The sequence below is a fragment of the Natrix helvetica genome (genome assembly GCF_964273705.1).
Source record: "Natrix helvetica genome assembly, chromosome: 1".
Lineage (NCBI taxonomy): Eukaryota > Metazoa > Chordata > Lepidosauria > Squamata > Natricidae > Natrix > Natrix helvetica.
Genome location: NC_138548.1, coordinates 309721554 through 309738372, shown reverse-complemented (window position 1 = coordinate 309738372; position 16819 = coordinate 309721554). Strand labels below are relative to the sequence as shown.

At 35.7% G+C, this 16819-nt stretch overlaps 1 protein-coding gene across 1 annotated transcript in view; it reads left to right on the top strand.

Annotated features, from left to right (window-relative positions):
• The window catches only part of ERC2 (ELKS/RAB6-interacting/CAST family member 2), a 548821-nt gene that overhangs the window by 165950 nt on the left and 366052 nt on the right, over positions 1–16819 (top strand). The window contains exons 5-6 of the mRNA XM_081935890.1: positions 9619–9774; positions 15572–15739. Coding sequence (XP_081792016.1) covers positions 9619–9774; positions 15572–15739 — 324 coding nt within the window. The remainder of the gene's footprint in view (positions 1–9618; positions 9775–15571; positions 15740–16819) is intronic.

The following is a 16819-nucleotide window of genomic DNA, read 5'->3' as shown; positions in this document are numbered from 1 at the left end:
AATAGCAGTATATTGTTTCTTTTTAAAAAATGATTTTCATTGAAGAATTTTATGCAGCAGTATTTCTACAATAATAAGATACACAATTTTAAGAAAAAGAATAAAGAAAAATGATGACTCAAGAAAAGAAGAAGAGAGAAAAAGAAAATATAAAAAGTACCTCTTTAAAGCAGTTAAAAATAATTTTATCTCCTGTCCTCATTCTTTAAGATTATATCCTGATTCCATTCTTTCCATAGTTTATGCTGTCAAGTCATAAAACCCATAAATCACCAATTCATTTTTCCATTTTCAGCAAAAAAAAAACCATAAACAGTTTTCAGTCATTAATAATTGTACTTGCTTCCTTTTGCCTACTCAAACAAGTCTATTTTGCCATTCCTGAAAATTCTGTCAGCTTTCCTCCATTGTAGTATGTCCAAATATTTCCAACTTTATGAATATAATAATCTTGCTCCATTACAATTTATAAAATCTTTTCTATCCATAAGTCCCAACAGCATTATTTTGTTTCAGTGGTACCTTGGTACCCAACTTGGTTTGGTTTGGTTTGGTTTATTTGGATTTATATGCCGCCCTTCTCCAAAAGGACTCAGGGCAGCGTACAACATTAAAAAACACACATCCCAAAAGTTAAAAAAGATTAAATCCATTTCCAAAAAAACAAACCGAATTAAAAAAAACAATACATTCAATACATTCAACTACTTTGAAACTCATCAAATTTGGTACTTAATGCATTTTGTCTTGATACTCATTTGGTATTCATTGAACAAGTTAGAACTTGTTGGTGTTGGCTGCCTTGTGACATATTACACTTCTAATGGGAAAAATCTGTTTGGTAATCATCATTTTTGGTTCACGTCATACCTCCCAGAACCAATTAATGATGTGGTAACAAGGTACCACTGTACCTGAAAATCAATTCCTGTTCTATAACCCTATAATAAAACTAATTTTAACATGCATAACTTTGGTATCTGAGTTTGGTCTACCTCAAAGGGCTGACATCGGATGAGCACAGCCTTAGCAGAAGCAAGAAACATACACTTTGTCATGAAAACTCCTCTTTATTTACTTCTTGTGAATTAATTGCAAACACCCACTGAAAAGTCCAGGCAATAGTCCTTCGAGGAATTAACTGCTAACAGACCGTATCAGTTTCTTGCAATAATTTCAAAGCTGTGAGCTCCCAGCCAAAAGCCTTCAAATTAAATTCTGGTAAGCAGTCTAAACACAATGAGCAAAATCTTCAGAAATACGAATTGTTTTCTCCTTTGACAACCACTCCTCTTTCCTTCTATTTATTCCCCAGCCAGGGAGGAATTCAGTATCCATGTGTGCTTTGCTTTCTGAGTTGATTCCTTGCCCTCTGTTGCCCTCCTCACTCATATCAGCCTCCAAAGGTAGCTGCCTCTGGTGGCTGGGAAATGTCAGATGACCCTGGCTCTATCTCTGTGTCTGACATAGAGCATCCATCAGAGCCTTCTCCAGGCTCCAGAACTGGCCCAAGTTCCTCCACAACCTCCTCATCGTCTGAGTCTGCCAGCAGCTCTGTTGGCAGATGGCGGACCACAACTGGCTGCCGCTTTTCCTTGTTGCCACCACAGGATAGTTAGGAATGGAGTGGAATTTCCACTAATTCTTCTTTCTAGTCTTTGGTTTATTTGCTATCTCCTCATTTCTTTATTAGCAATCAGACAAACAAATTCCCTCAAACACTAATAGTACCGCTTCAGTTACCACCTTTTGTCACCACCCACATGCACTTCCTCATGCACTTCTCAGTTGCTTTGTCCCCCTTTCTCTTCACATCTGGTTGTGGAGATTGACTATCCTCCTTGAGGTTTCTCATATCTTGGAAGACTTAGTTTCCTTGACATACAATATGCAGTTTGATTCACTCTCTGAATTTCTTTACTCCTTTCCCGTTCTTCTTATTTCCTGCTTACTTATAATTCCATTCCTATTTACATCTTTTATTTGTATTTTCCAGATTTTAGAATGACAGTTTACAGACCGGCTTTCCTCCCCATCCATTTCCTTTCCTCCTGCAACCCTGCAAGATTATCTCTAGTACTTCTTTCTCCTCTACTCTTGTTACCCAGCCATTTCTCCAGATTTTTCATTCTTGCCTGGACTGAATTTCCTCCCTGATGTTTATCTCATTGAGTCCATCCAGTTACCTTTTTATGAGAATCAGATCTCCCCTCTTTGATCCTGAGTAGCCCTGCTCCTCAGAGGATTTAAAACCCCATTGTATAGCCCATATTAACAATAAGAATAGAATGCTTAAATCAAAGCAAAACATTACTTACAAAGTTCCTCAATGAAATGATATATACATTCACAAACATAAGGTAAGATCACATACAGTACGCAAAGAATGGCATCTGATCCAGTTTCAGGAAGCATTTCCCTGCACTTTCAGAAAGCTAATTTTCAAGAACATAAATAATCTATGGAAAGGCTATTTCATCTGCCACCTGTTTTCTACATAGAATACCTACCTACCTACCCATCTATTTATCTATCAACAATCTATCTTACTCATCTTAATGAGTACTAAGGTCATTCTGATTTCTAGTTATTCTTCAAATGTTAGTGAATGAAAAGTTTAATATCTACACAAAATAACTGTATAGACTTTGCTCATATGTTCTTATGGTTTCAGAAGTCACATCTCAAGCTTGACACATTTTCAACCAATTTCCATTATTACCAAGATTTCTGTTAGAATACTATTTGTGTAGGCAGAAAAAAACCCAAATTTATAACTCACTGATAATCACTTTTAACACATACACCTTTGGAATTTCTGATGGATTTATAATTCACATTATTATAAACTTCTTGTTAGTATAATATGGGAACAAGTGGCTGAAATACTTAAAATAATACCCCGAAATTACACTTTCTTGGATGTTGAAACTATGGGTTTTTTTATCTTGAAGTTACGTAATACACACACACACACACACACACACACACACGACTGTAGAAATTGAGCATTTGTATGTTGCATGTATATTTCTCTCTGAGAATATATATTTATACATATGCATATACACCTGCTTTATTGCGATTCACAAGAACACAGATTAAACTGTGTAAGCATAAGCACCAAGAAGTACTTTCCTGCTGCTACTTTATTCCTAAATGGGAAAACTAAATTTCTACAACATAGTTAATAGTTCACTTGAACCATGTTCAACAGTTAATTGAATCACGAGAAAGGGCACTGAATGTAAATTAACAAACAGATGCACATGCAACTGTTAGGAACAAAGAGTTCAAAAGCAAATGAGTAGAGAAATAGAAAATAATATGGAAGGGAAAATTATTCCATAAATACAGGTAGTCCTTGACTTACAACCACAACTGAGCACAAAATTTCTGTTGTTCTGTTGAGACATTTGTTAAATGAGTTTTGCCCTGTTTTACGACATTTCTTGTCATAGTTGTTAAGTGATTCACTGCAGTTGTTAAGTTAGTAACCTGGTTGTTAAGTGAATTTGGCTTTTCCATTGATTTTGCTGTTCAGAAGGTCAGAAAAGATGATCACGTGATCCTGGGATACTCCACCCATCATAAATATGAACCCCTTGGCAAATTTCTGAATCTTGATCACATGACCATGGGGAATGCTGCAAAGGTTGTAACTGTGAAAAACGGCCGTAAGTCACATTTTCAGTGCCATTGTAACTTTTAAGGGTCACTAAATGAACTGTTGTAAGTCGAGGACTACCTGTTCCTGTGCTAACCCTAACCCTCCCTTTATCCCCCCTCCCATTTTTTTCTCTTCTGTACATGCTCATTAGACATACAGTGCAATACGATCAGGTCAGTAGTGGGTTTATACCGGTTTTACTATCGGTTCGCTGTGAATGCGATGCTTCTGCACATACGCAGAAGCATCCAGATGGGTGGGCAGAGCCCCCCGCAACTGCCACTACTGGTTTGGCCGAACCTGGCCGAACCGGGAGCAACCCGCTTCTGGATCAGGTACATTCTGTATAAAATGATTGAGATAGCTCTACCTTTTCAATGTTGATCTCGGATATCAACACATATTCTGGCTGAAGAACCATCACTTCTAAATCCGTGACTGCATGCAACCTATAGTAAAGCCTTAACAGGAAATGTTGCATTGTTATCAAACACTTCATTTTCATTTTGGTGCCTCTTTGAGGCCCAAGTAGAGAGGAGATAAGGCAAGGTAAGAATTGTACGCTGTTTACACAGTCAGGGAAACTTTGTAGTCTCATTTTAAGAACTTATTGTACAACTTTCTAATGGAGGTGCAATAAATAAAATAAATAGCGATATAAAAACTGGGTTTCATATTGCAGGACAGGAAGTAAGCATATCCAAAATTCTTAAGCGAATGAATTGTTTTGTGGTTTACCCCTTGCTTCTTGCAGACACAACCATCTTTATGTATTGATCCTGCTGTGGTATTTCAGGTATGTTACAGCACTACTGCTGAAATCTGAGTGTGTAGTGTGCACTGCATAGCTTTTCCTTTGTATTAGCCACTTCTATCTCTAGTTTTACATTGATTTCTAGATTGTCTCACAGTTGCAATATGAACATATTTACTTAGAAGGGGAATTCGGAGTGGAAAATATATAATTTTACCTGATTAGGACAACTGAATGTGGAGTGCATAAAATTTGGGGAACACATGAGACACTTGCCTTCTGTATGAAATGGCTCAAATACAATTAGAGTAAAACAAAATGTATGTGCCAATTAAAATATAGGGCAACTTATAAGAACTTACAACTTGCCAAATACACAAAAATATATTATTTTAAGATTTTCTTAAAACAACATGAATCTTCCAGCACCCACTGAACTTTCCTGAACTTCCACAATTTCCCCTAGCCCCTTGAGCTCAAACATGGACACCGATCACCATGTACGATTCAGACTAAATGTCACTGGTTAATTTGCTCCAAGCTCCTCCTGTACAAGATTTATAAACTTTTAGTTGGCCTATACAAGCAGGAATTCACCCGATTTCTAAGAGAATATCTACAGATCCTGCTATTGTCAACATGTTTACCTTTACCTCATGACTTCTAAAATTAAATTGATCTTTATCCAATATAATTTAATGATAGATACTTCAGCAAGTTTTCTGTGTAGGTTAGAACAAAAAACCATTTAAAATCTTTATTGCTGAGGAAGCAACCTCTGTACTATGCACACCTTGCATTTTCTAGAAAATAAGAAGTCTTTCTGTGAGAGAAATTGGCAATTTCAAAATTTGACAAAGAAACAAATCCTGATGGCATCTTAGCTTTTATGGACTTTCTATAAGAAGGTACTAGCAATGGTGTCTTTCTCATGGATATAATATGTATATATCAAAATAACACAATATAATTTATTTGTTTGTTTCGATTTATCAGTCGCCCCCTCTCCGCAAAGGGACTTATTATTATTGCAATAATAATGCAATAATTGCAATTATATAATGACTATACTTTTTTGTTTATAACATTTTAGTTCAACAGACCTTCTAGAACATAGACTACAAATGTGCTTCATGTGAGATTTTCCTTTAGTGTCCCTTTCTGTGAATGCTTTGTGTTTTTTTGCTCTCTTACAATATCAGACTTCCCTATCTAAAGCTTACAGTACTGAGTCTGTTTTTTCCTGAATGTTTTAAATCTTTATGCCTGTTTTAGGAGCTTAGAAGAAAGCAGAGGCTTACAGTCATACTTTTTTTTTGAAGATCATTAGATTTAGAAGCAATGCTGTGGAAGATCCAGTGGTTAGGCTACATTTCTACAATAATTAATGATCTCAAGATTGCTTCCTCAGTTTTTTTATTACTTTATTATTGCCCATTAAAATCTTCTTGCAATTCAGAATTACACAAGGGCTACCCCCCAAAAAATGTAAATAAGTTATTGCAGCACTATATCACTCATATTTCATGTTCTTTATACAAATAAAATATTACCTTAAAGATTATAGGTGTTTTATTTGGCTGCTATCATCTATATTTATTATAAAGATTATATATTTCTAAAAACAAACAAAATAACAATCATAATAAACATAACACACCAAATGTAATTGTGGTTGAAAAGGAGAAAGTGTGGTTAATTGATGTTTGAATACCAGCAGATAATAGTACAGAAAACACAACATTGAAGAAGATCACAGTATCACAAAGATACAAAGATCTCGAAGTTTTAAAGCTGAACACTGAAATTGAAAAATTATGGCCTAAACCTGCCCAGCGGTTATCAGCACTGGGTGCCATAGCAAAAAAAAATATTGGACAGCACTTAGAAAATCTGTGCATTGACACAATTTTCATGTATCAATTGTAAAAGGCCACAAGCAGATACATTATGAGGTCCTAGGTTCTTGGAAGAATTTAATGTTTATTAAGGCCAAATCCAGCTAAAGAATTGGCAGCTGTGACTTCATATTGTTGTGATCAGAAAACAATAATAAAATTTTCATCTGTCAATTATAAAAGACCACACTGCTTGGGTCTGCAATTATATTATGCCAATACATTTGCACTTCCTGGGTTCCTGGGAAAAACCTGATGTGTCTGAAGGCCAACACCAGGTAAAGAATTGGCAGCCGTGATTTCACATTATTGTGTATACAATAATAAAATATAGCCCATCAGGCCACTTAGAACCTCTATTCAAATGTTTTGTATGGAACAACTGTCTGTTGGTCTCATAGGATCCAGAGATGGTTTTGAGATGGATTCCAGAAGATGCTACCATGCATATTTAATTAACTAATATATTCCATTTATTGCATCATTTAATTGAAATAACTCAAAGCAGCATACAATAGGTTAGAACATCATAATCTTCCTCCAATGTATTCCTTATGTATGTTCAGCATGTTCCAGTAGAAAGTACATAATAAAGTCTGATCGAGTCAAGATATTCCATAGCTTTTGAGTTCCTTCAAAATAAATTTCTCTGAATAAGGCAATGTCATTTTTAAATACTCTGAATCTTCAGCAGAATGCCTTTTTCTTTTGTTAAACAATAAGTTGGATTCAAAGCTGCACATTCAAAAATCTGCTTGCACATGAAATCTTCTTGCTGTGAATGTAATTGTAGAACTATGTGGAGCATCTGGAGTAGCAGACGGGATGCATAGCTCTGTGACACAAATTGGGGTAAACTGGCTACTGCCTAAATAGGGGAAATGTAAAACTGTATGGATACCAAATATGAGATGGTGGAAGAAATCTTATTTAAATAAAAGATTTGTATTTTTTTTAAAAAATTCCTGGTTATATGTCAACTGATACAAATGCCACTTATAGCAAACATTTCAAAACCCTTTAAATGTAGAGGCTTCTAAGCAATTTGGACTGGATTTAAATGCAGACACATTATTTACTGTATTTTCAGGGCCCAGTTAGAATAAGAAAAGTTAGTGTAATTTCCTATTCCTGGTTGGCATCCTAACATCTACTGTCCTCCAGAAAGACTCTCTAGGTTTAGGTTAGGTTAGGTTTATTGGACTTATATGCCACCCTTCTCCCAAAGGACTCAGGGTGGCGTACAACATAAAAACACATATTATAAAAGTTAAAAGAAAAATTAAATAGAATATCCCCCCCAAAAAACCCCAATGACATTCACAATGAGATTTAGAAATTAAATTAAAATTAACAATTAAAATTAATAATTTATTTTATTCAGGGCACTTGCAAGTCCTGTATCTCTAGAAGATACAGGACTGGCAAGTGTGCTACAAAGAGGAGATACAGTTATATGTTGTAGCACATCATTTTGGATTCTAAGAAAGCTTTGAAGCCCATAGAGCCCATAGAATGACTGTTTGGAAAAGCATTTTCTTTTTTAAAATGAAGGGTAGAGAACTAATGAAAATATGTTTTTTTCCAAAATAGCTTTAATCTACTCCCATTCTAGGAAATGGCAAGGAAGAAATAATTTCTTCCAGTCCAGTGAAATAAAGTTGAATGAATTTTGTATTCAATCTTATCTGGAATTCCCATATGATCCAGTATCCTAATATTATCTAGAACTAATCTTACTGAGCCTCTGACATCAGCCACTTCTGGGAAACCTTTGAAATAAAAGTCTAACAGACACAAAGATACAGCTATAGGAATTTTAGAAAAAGTTGAAACTACCACATTTTTATCAGTTGTTTCAGTATTAAGTATGTCCTGAACAGTATGTTCAGGAACCGTGGTGGCACAGTGGTTAGAGTGCAGTACTGCAGGCTACTTCTGCTGACTGCCAGCTGCTGCAATTTGACAGTTCAAATCCCACCAGGCTCAAGGTTGACTGAGCCTTCCATCTTTCCGAGGTCAGTAAAATGAGGACCCAGATTGTTAGGGAAAATATGCTGACTCTGTGAACCACTTAGAGAGGGCTGTAAAGCCGTGTAAAGCGGTATATAAGTCTAAGTGCTATTGCTATGTTTAAAGAAATCTTCAAATGAATCTCAAATATAGTGTCAGCAGTTTTGGTTTTCATTTTATTCTTATCCTTTTGTTTCTTTACATCATTATCTGAGAAATCTTGAATCCTACATGTTATTTCTCATTGCTTTTCTTCATTTTGTACTCATGGCCAGATAATTCAATCTCTCTAGCCAAAACAGTGCAGTTGTCAAGCATCTGAAAGTAAATAATGTGACCATGGGGATGCTGCAATGAAAAATTGTCATAAGTCACTTTTTGTAACTTCAAATGGTCACTAAATGAAGAGTTGCAAGTCGAGGACTACCTAAACTCTCATTCATACAGCACTCTTTTAGTCCTCCTGGCCGACTGTAGGGAAACTTGAGAGAATATATATTTTCTGCAACAATGGAGCACTCACATTTTCAGGCCAATGCCTGAAGAAATTAGTTACACATTCACCAATTGTTCTGCCCAAGATAAGAGAACAGATGATCTTCTACTTTTCTGCCTGTTGCAGTGGGTATCAGCATCCTTAATTTCACAGTAGCTGGAAACAGGATACTTATTTTTCTGTGTTGTATAGGCGGGTAGGGAAAGACTCCACACCCAAGTTGAAGGAATTTTAAAATATTTCCATTCATCTTTTAAGTTGGCTCCACGTTAGAAAGTAATGAAATAAGTGTGGTATAATGGTGGCTTTCATTTGGTTTGGATCTATTCCATTCTTGTTTTATCTTATTTGAAGAGACCGTGGCTTTTTATATCAGATGTGGTAGTGAAACAGATGTCTTAAAAAGGTTATAAACTTTAGCTTTCTCACTGCACAATAAAAGTATAGCTAGACCCAGATTTCTTGGCATTTTTTGGTTCATTATTTTATTTTATGTTCTTTTATTATTTCGCATTGCAGCCTACTTTTCTATTCATAGCACATTCAGAGTGGCTGTTTAGTGGCTTAGCCAAGTGAAGATTTTGACAATAATGCATATATTTTTATTCAGCTATATAATTATTACTGAACTTATCCCAGTGCTATTTAGATGAGAAAGGGCTTCAGTTCCTTGTGCCAATTTAGTTCTTTAGATTTATTGCTCTTGTATCACCAGTTATATGTCTGCTTTTCATATAAATAATTTGTATAATAATTGCATACCAACACTTTCTTTACAAAAAAATAGGACACAAAAATAGCTTCCCTGGAACGTAATCTCAGAGATCTCGAAGATGAAATACAGATGTTGAAGACAAATGGAGTTCTGAACACAGAAGATCGAGAAGAAGAGATCAAACAAATAGAAGTTTACAAGAGTCATTCCAAGTTCATGAAAAATAAGGTATGTGCAGCTAAGAAAGCAAGACTTATTAAAATTCTGATTTTTGAAGGCGATTGGTGATTGTACTGTGTCAACAAAAGATCTGAAGAGGAGTATCTAGTATTAAAGAAACATTTCCTGGTAAACCAGGTAGATTTTCCCCCATTAGTAATTCACTTGGTGAAAGAAGTTTCCACGTTATATCTCAGGTACAGAGGCAACCTTTGTTAGAGCCATGTCAAGCCAGTGTGAAAAATGTGCCTTATTTTGAGGACATTCCCTGGGGGAAAACCATATTAAATTGCCACAGAACAAGTACTTTTGTCTCTTTGAATAAAAAATCGTGACAATGGCATTCCTGTTATCAGTTTTTGGCCATCTCTCCTTGCTGAGTAATTACAGCAAAGGCACCTGTGGGACTGGAAATCATTCATAGGTCCTTCAGGAGATTTTCCATGTTTGCAACAAACAACCATCAATTGTTTTCAATGTTAGGAAGCAATGCAATTTATAACTCTTTCAGTTAAAATATGATGCAAGTAGAATAAAATGACTGCAAATACAGGCATTTGAGTGAAGTCTCATAGGTCTGATACCCAAAACTCTTGTGATTGTGGTGGACCACTTAGATTTATACCGTGTAAGATGGGTGGTCATATAAATATTTTAAAGAACCCAAGTAATAAACAAATACATTAATGAGCAATATAAACCTAAACCATTACTATATATATGGTTCACAAGGAATCATTTAATTCTGAGAATTGTACTGTATATTAATTGGAATTCTGTTAACATAAAGAGGAAAATTGTAATAATTTTGTGAATAAGAGACTCAATGCAATAGATTTTTCCACTGTTATAGAGAAAAAATGTTTGTATATGGTTGTTGGTCACAGCCATCTGATCAGTAGTTGGATAATCGTGCCTCATTCTGTTGAAAGCCTGACTAACCTCTGTCAGCAGCCCTGTCCTTTTTCTGACAATTGAGATTTGTAGCAAAAGATCGTACTATTGCCATTCATCACAGGACCTTTCAAGGTGGAAAAAATATTTATAATGCTGTCAGCAAGGAGATCTCATTATACCCCATCTGTCCAACCTGAGATCACTGATAAAGAAATCCTGATAAATGTAAGTTCTGATTGATAGCAAACAGTAGAACAAAGCTCTTTTCATGGTCAACAACTTAAGGTGTTATAATACTCTTTGGGAGGAAAAAGCCTGGATTTAAGAAATAACTATTTAAGTTCTTTACAATTTAAATGGAAAAGGGGCATAGGTGGCTAAAGGCAATCCATTGTGGAACATTGCTAACTTCCCTGGAAAACTAGGTCACATCAAAGTTTGGGGGGTAGGTACAGAAATCAAAGACATTAACAGCAAACACGATCTTCCAGATCGCCAAATGTCTAGGTGAAATGACAAGAATGGAAAAATAGGAGCAGGTAATTTTCTGGTTCCATCTTGCATGATTGGTTTTGGCTCTGATGGAAAATATAGGGTTCACCTTCTGTTTGCAGGCTGTCTCTAAGAGAAAGAGATGTTGGAGTTAGCAAAACACACACGTCAAGAAACAACTTGCAAAAAATGACAACGATTGGGTTTTGGAGGAGAAAGCTGCAGCACCCTTTGATTGCCAATTAACTGGTTTGTTTGCCAGTTAACTGATTGCCAGTTTACTGATTGACATAATGAATAGAAACAATAAAAAACCTAAAAAGATCAGAACATCTGCTCACTAACCATCAACACCCAGATTAAACAGAAATTAACATCAAGTTTAACACTAGATCAACAATCAAGCAATAACCCAATCAAAGAATATCAACTCAGACAAAAAAAATCAAAAAATAAACAACAGTCTAATCAAGGAACTAGCAAGACCACTCCCATCAATACTGACAGGACAAGCCACTAGTATATAAACAGAGAGCAAGCTCCCTTCTCTTCCAGAATGGATGGTGTTACTTAATTGGACAATGAAAGTTTTGCAAGAAAACAACTAACCACTTAATAGCATGGAGGCCTCCACAATGAATTCTTAAATAAATCTAGTACTGTAGCACATAGAATTTTTAAAGACTTATCTGGTTCCACTATTTGAAGTGAAATATATCTTGTAGCAAAACGTAGTCATGGAGACTACTTGATTGCTTCTGTTTTTTAAAAATTGTCCTTTTGAAATGAATGCAGAAAATATTACTTTTTCTTGCTATGACATGCTGACAGCATCATGTTCAAGATCACTTTACATGAGACTTCTCTGTAATGAGATTGTGCTATGAAATTCCAGCATTGTAGAAAGAGGAAAGCAGAGTTGTTTTAATTGATTTAGTTGTGGTTTATGAAAGGAACATCTTAACTTATTCTGTTAGAATTTATATTACTATACCATGCAATTTGTTTTTACATTTTGTTTGTATCATGCTTAGTCCTAAGTATTCATTGGGGAGTTGCACACTTCTCAGAATCAGGTGACTGGATTGGCCTGCAAACAATAAACAAATAAATATCAAGACAAGCAATGAAGAAAGGAAGGCAGAAAGAAAAAATAAACGGAAAAAGTATCCCAGAGAATTTTTATGGCATTTTTACATTCCTAAATCTACCATTTGCTCTCTCTTTAGAGACATTACAGGAAACATTTATTAAAAAGAATTTTACCATCTTGTATGAAGCAGGAAAGATTAATCAGAGTAGATCTGAAATGCTTTATTTTGTGAATGGCAAAACTCTTTACCAGCTTGCAAATCATTTTGGGAATAAAAAGAAATATATAGCATACCTGAAATGAAAATGATTCCATATTCGTTGAACAATTGGCTATCAGAGTTTCGTGAGTTGAATCATCAATAAAAATAGAAAGATCCTTTGATAGAGATTAGGTTGTGTGATACCATCTGGGACTAATATAAACCACATGCTGCAGTATGTACTAGTGTCAACTTTCCTTCCATTTGTATTGTGTAATATTACTCACACCTTATTTTTTTTATTCCAATTTTGGCTCTTTGTCTGTAGTGACACATAAAGGATTGGCAGTTTTGTCATCCATGCATTGGCGATATTACCCATTTTCACTTCTCGAAATGAAACATTTCTAAAGTGTTGTGCATTTGAATATTATGATTCAATTATATCCTTTAATAATTTATTCTTTAACAATGCTTCTTTGTCATAGTTATGTTTGATCCCAATTAGTTGTTCCTTTTTTCTGTAGTTCTTTTGGGCAGAATCTGCCTTCAATTAGTTTGAACTTCTCTGAATACGGGAAGTTCACTGAGACTTCATTCCTAATCATGTATAATCTTCATAAATTATTCTGTAAATTTTTTTAAAAATCAAGCAGGATAATGGTTCTGATGTAGATATGTGAGTTTGCATTTTACTTTAGATGTTCCACATGTGCAAGTATATATACTATATCTTTTGGATTTAATTCTGAAAGAATTCATTCCGTATAGTGAACTAAAAAAAAAAACCAGTAAGGAATTTATAAGAAACATTTCCTTCTAATGTGAGTTGGTGGTATTAAAGCTGATAAATATTGTATTTTATTAATTTTGGACATGTGGCCTGAGCTCTATAAATCTGTGATTAAATTCCAGATTTCTTTGGCTACCATTCTCGTTTTAAATCCTTTTCGATTTTCAATATGTAGTGTAGAATGAATGAAATCCACAACTAGAGAATGATGGCTTCAAGCATTTCTTTTCTGCTGTCCCAAAAAGGTTCCACATCCATTTGCACCACTCACATGACCCTGCTCAATAACTCTCAGAAAGAGGGCTAATGACCAGATGACTGCAAGGAATATAAATTCCATTTCCCACCCTTTAGTCAGAACTGAAGAAACTTCTTGGATGAGAAGCAAAATAACTGGAGATATTGAGTTCAAGCAATATTCTTCATGGTCCTGAGTATTATCTTCAGCACATTAGTAGTATATGTTTTATGGTTGTATATTACCTACTATACATGTAATGTGGTCATTCAGATAATTTCCATATTCTTTTCATGGTTTTCAAGAGAGTAAAGACTCTAAGCAGTAGGACAACCACACATTTACACAGATGTTCTAAAGACATTTGAAACTTCATATTTGAAGCACCATCACATGTAAAGGCCATTATTCAAAAAGTCAATGTACCGAGAGGCAGTATTGGTAATACTGTCAGAATCGTATGAATCATATACCTGCTAAATTGTCACAGGAGCTGCTTGGCCTTACACTGATTCCATAGTACCCATTCAACTGAATATTAAAACAATGTCCTGTTAATAAAAGCATTTGAGGGGGGTTCAAATTGCTGAGACAAGACGATATTGCTGGAAATGTTCAAGCAAAGGCTAGATACAGTATGGTATGCTGGTTTAACAGCTGCGGACAGGAAGGCACTACAGAGAGTGATCAATTCGGCACAAGAAACCATTGGTTGCCCTCTGACACCACTGGATGACATCGCCAGATCTCTCTGCTTTAGCAGAGTAAGGAAGATACTCAGAGATGATTCACACCCTGGTCACTGTCTCTTTGCACTTCTACCATCAGGCAGAAGACATCAAAGTATAGCCAGCCAAACAAACAGGTTTAAAGATAGTGTCTATCCTTGGGTTGTGAGATTTTTAAATACAACCACAATGCACACGGTAGTTTGTTTCTTTTTCTTTCTTTTTTTGTTTCTCTTATAATTTTGCACCAGTGAGGTTACGACCAATTTCGTTGCATTTAAGTACAATGACAATAAAGATTATACTTATACTTAGACAGCCATCTGTCTGAGATTCTTTTAACTTGTATTCCTGCACTGGTGGCCTAAATAGTTGATTAAGGTTATTATAATGTTCTAATATTAATTAGCTTGTTCCATGTAATGGCCAGTGATTGGGTCTTGGGTGGGAATAGGGTAACAGTATTTTGATTGGCTTCCATTGACTTGGCTGTGGAACTTCTGTATCCAGAAATACCTACAGGCCAGTGGTGGGATACAACCAGTATACCCCGGTATGGGCATACCGGTGCCTGTTTGGACCACCAGGTACTGTTCCAGTAGGGTGCTCCAGAGGCCCCACCTGCCTGCCCGCTCTCCTTATCTCTATTTGAGCTGACCAGGGCATTTGAACACTTGCACGGAATGTATGGCACCTGCGCGACACTCCACCGAGCAGCTGGAGAGTCGCAGGCAGTGGGTACACATGTGCCTGCTGCACACATGCACATGGTGGACGCCCAGCCCTGTTGCAACATACCAGTTGCAATGGGAGCCAGAACCCACCACTGCTACAGGCTTAGGACAGAATAGGCAATATTAGTATATATTTCCAGGACAAGACCACCAATTCTTATACAATAATGCACAAACATTGAAAGGGAATATTTTTAGCATTTCCCCCTAGATGAGTTGAGCATAGATATTTGAGTTGGAAAAACTTCACTCTCTGTCTAGGCTTTTATTTGTAGGTTTCCCCAATCAGAGTTCCATTCTTCACAGTTGGATATTGACCAATTGGAGAGCAGTGTAGCTCCTTTCCCCCCTTACTAAATGAGCTTTGTTCATATCCTTAATACATAAAGGTAACCATAGTTTTTCCAGGATTATTATTTTGTAATGTTTTACTTTCATGTTGTTTGTTGCCTCCAATTTGTTCACATCATGATGAACAGCAATCTTGAAGGTGTCCATCTATAAGTTGTCCATCTGAATGCAATTCAATGTGCTTTTGCCATCTTCTCCATTGCCCCTAAGGAAATATAGTATTTTGTTAATTGTTAATTAATTGTTAAATTAATTGTTCTCCCCTTCATTTATTGCAGATTGACCAGTTGAAGCAGGAGCTTTCAAAGAAAGAATCAGAACTTCTTGCCTTACAAACTAAGCTTGAAACCCTTAGCAATCAGAATTCAGATTGCAAGCAACACATAGAAGTGCTTAAAGAGTCGCTTACTGCCAAAGAACAGAGAGCTGCCATACTTCAGACAGAGGTAAGGTAGTTTCTTAGCATCTAATAATTATTCAGGATAAATGTTTTGTTAATGGAGTGTGCCAGAATTAAAGGTGACATTCACGTTACAAATCTGTGCAAAAGACAAAATCTATTTTTTTAAAAAATGGCTCCAAAATATAAAACAATTTGATGCCAAGATCAGCTTTCTAATACTTACACGTTTTCTACTAACCTTGCTAGCAGATGGGGGGGGGGGGGGGAGGGGGTTGGTTGAAATTAGAAGATTTTAGCAGGAAAACCACAATAAGTCTATGTACCTACAATTTTACTTCCCCTTGCTGCTAATATACAATTGCTTTCATGTATCACTTTTATAAGAATGCTTCAGTTAAACCTTTGGAATTGGCACATAGTTCAGATGGTTATACAGATTAGTAAGAGTATAAAAACTGTAAGAAAAATGTTCAAAAGGAAGCCAAATGATTAATTAATGGGGAAAGATTCTTCTGACTTTTAAAAAGATTAATATTTCCAATGGGTGACCTCTTAATTTGCTCAAAGCTATTATTGCTAAGAGAGTGTTGTTCCCTTGCTGTTCATCTTCTATCTCCTAAAGGGGAAATTGCATAAGGTGGACTTAGCATTTCTCCTTATTTTGTGAAAAGTTGCATCAGGAAAGAAATTTGGAAATAAAATAAAGTCATTTAGGAATCATTCAAGTACCCTCCTTCTCCTGGCTCCAAGATGGCTTGTTTATTGTTGTTGAAGATGTGACTGTGCATATTAAAAACTTGTGTTCCTTGTTGCATTCTTCCCTTCCCCTTTCCCCCAAACTCTGTTGCTTTTCAACTGCTAAATTTCAGTCTCCTTGAAGATATATCTTATTTTTCAATTTTGCAAAATCTTGAGTAAAATGGGGACTTTGAATAAAATGATTCACCAGTTGCAAGGATTTACATGTGCATTGTTTTCATGGCATAATATATCAAGATCTAATTTCCAAAATCATACAATAACTTACCAAGGGCAACAAAAACTACTTAGTTCAATTGGTAAGGAAGTTGACAAAGGCAGCAGCAGAGATATCTGTTCTCTTTTAGTGGCTGTGATAATGGCT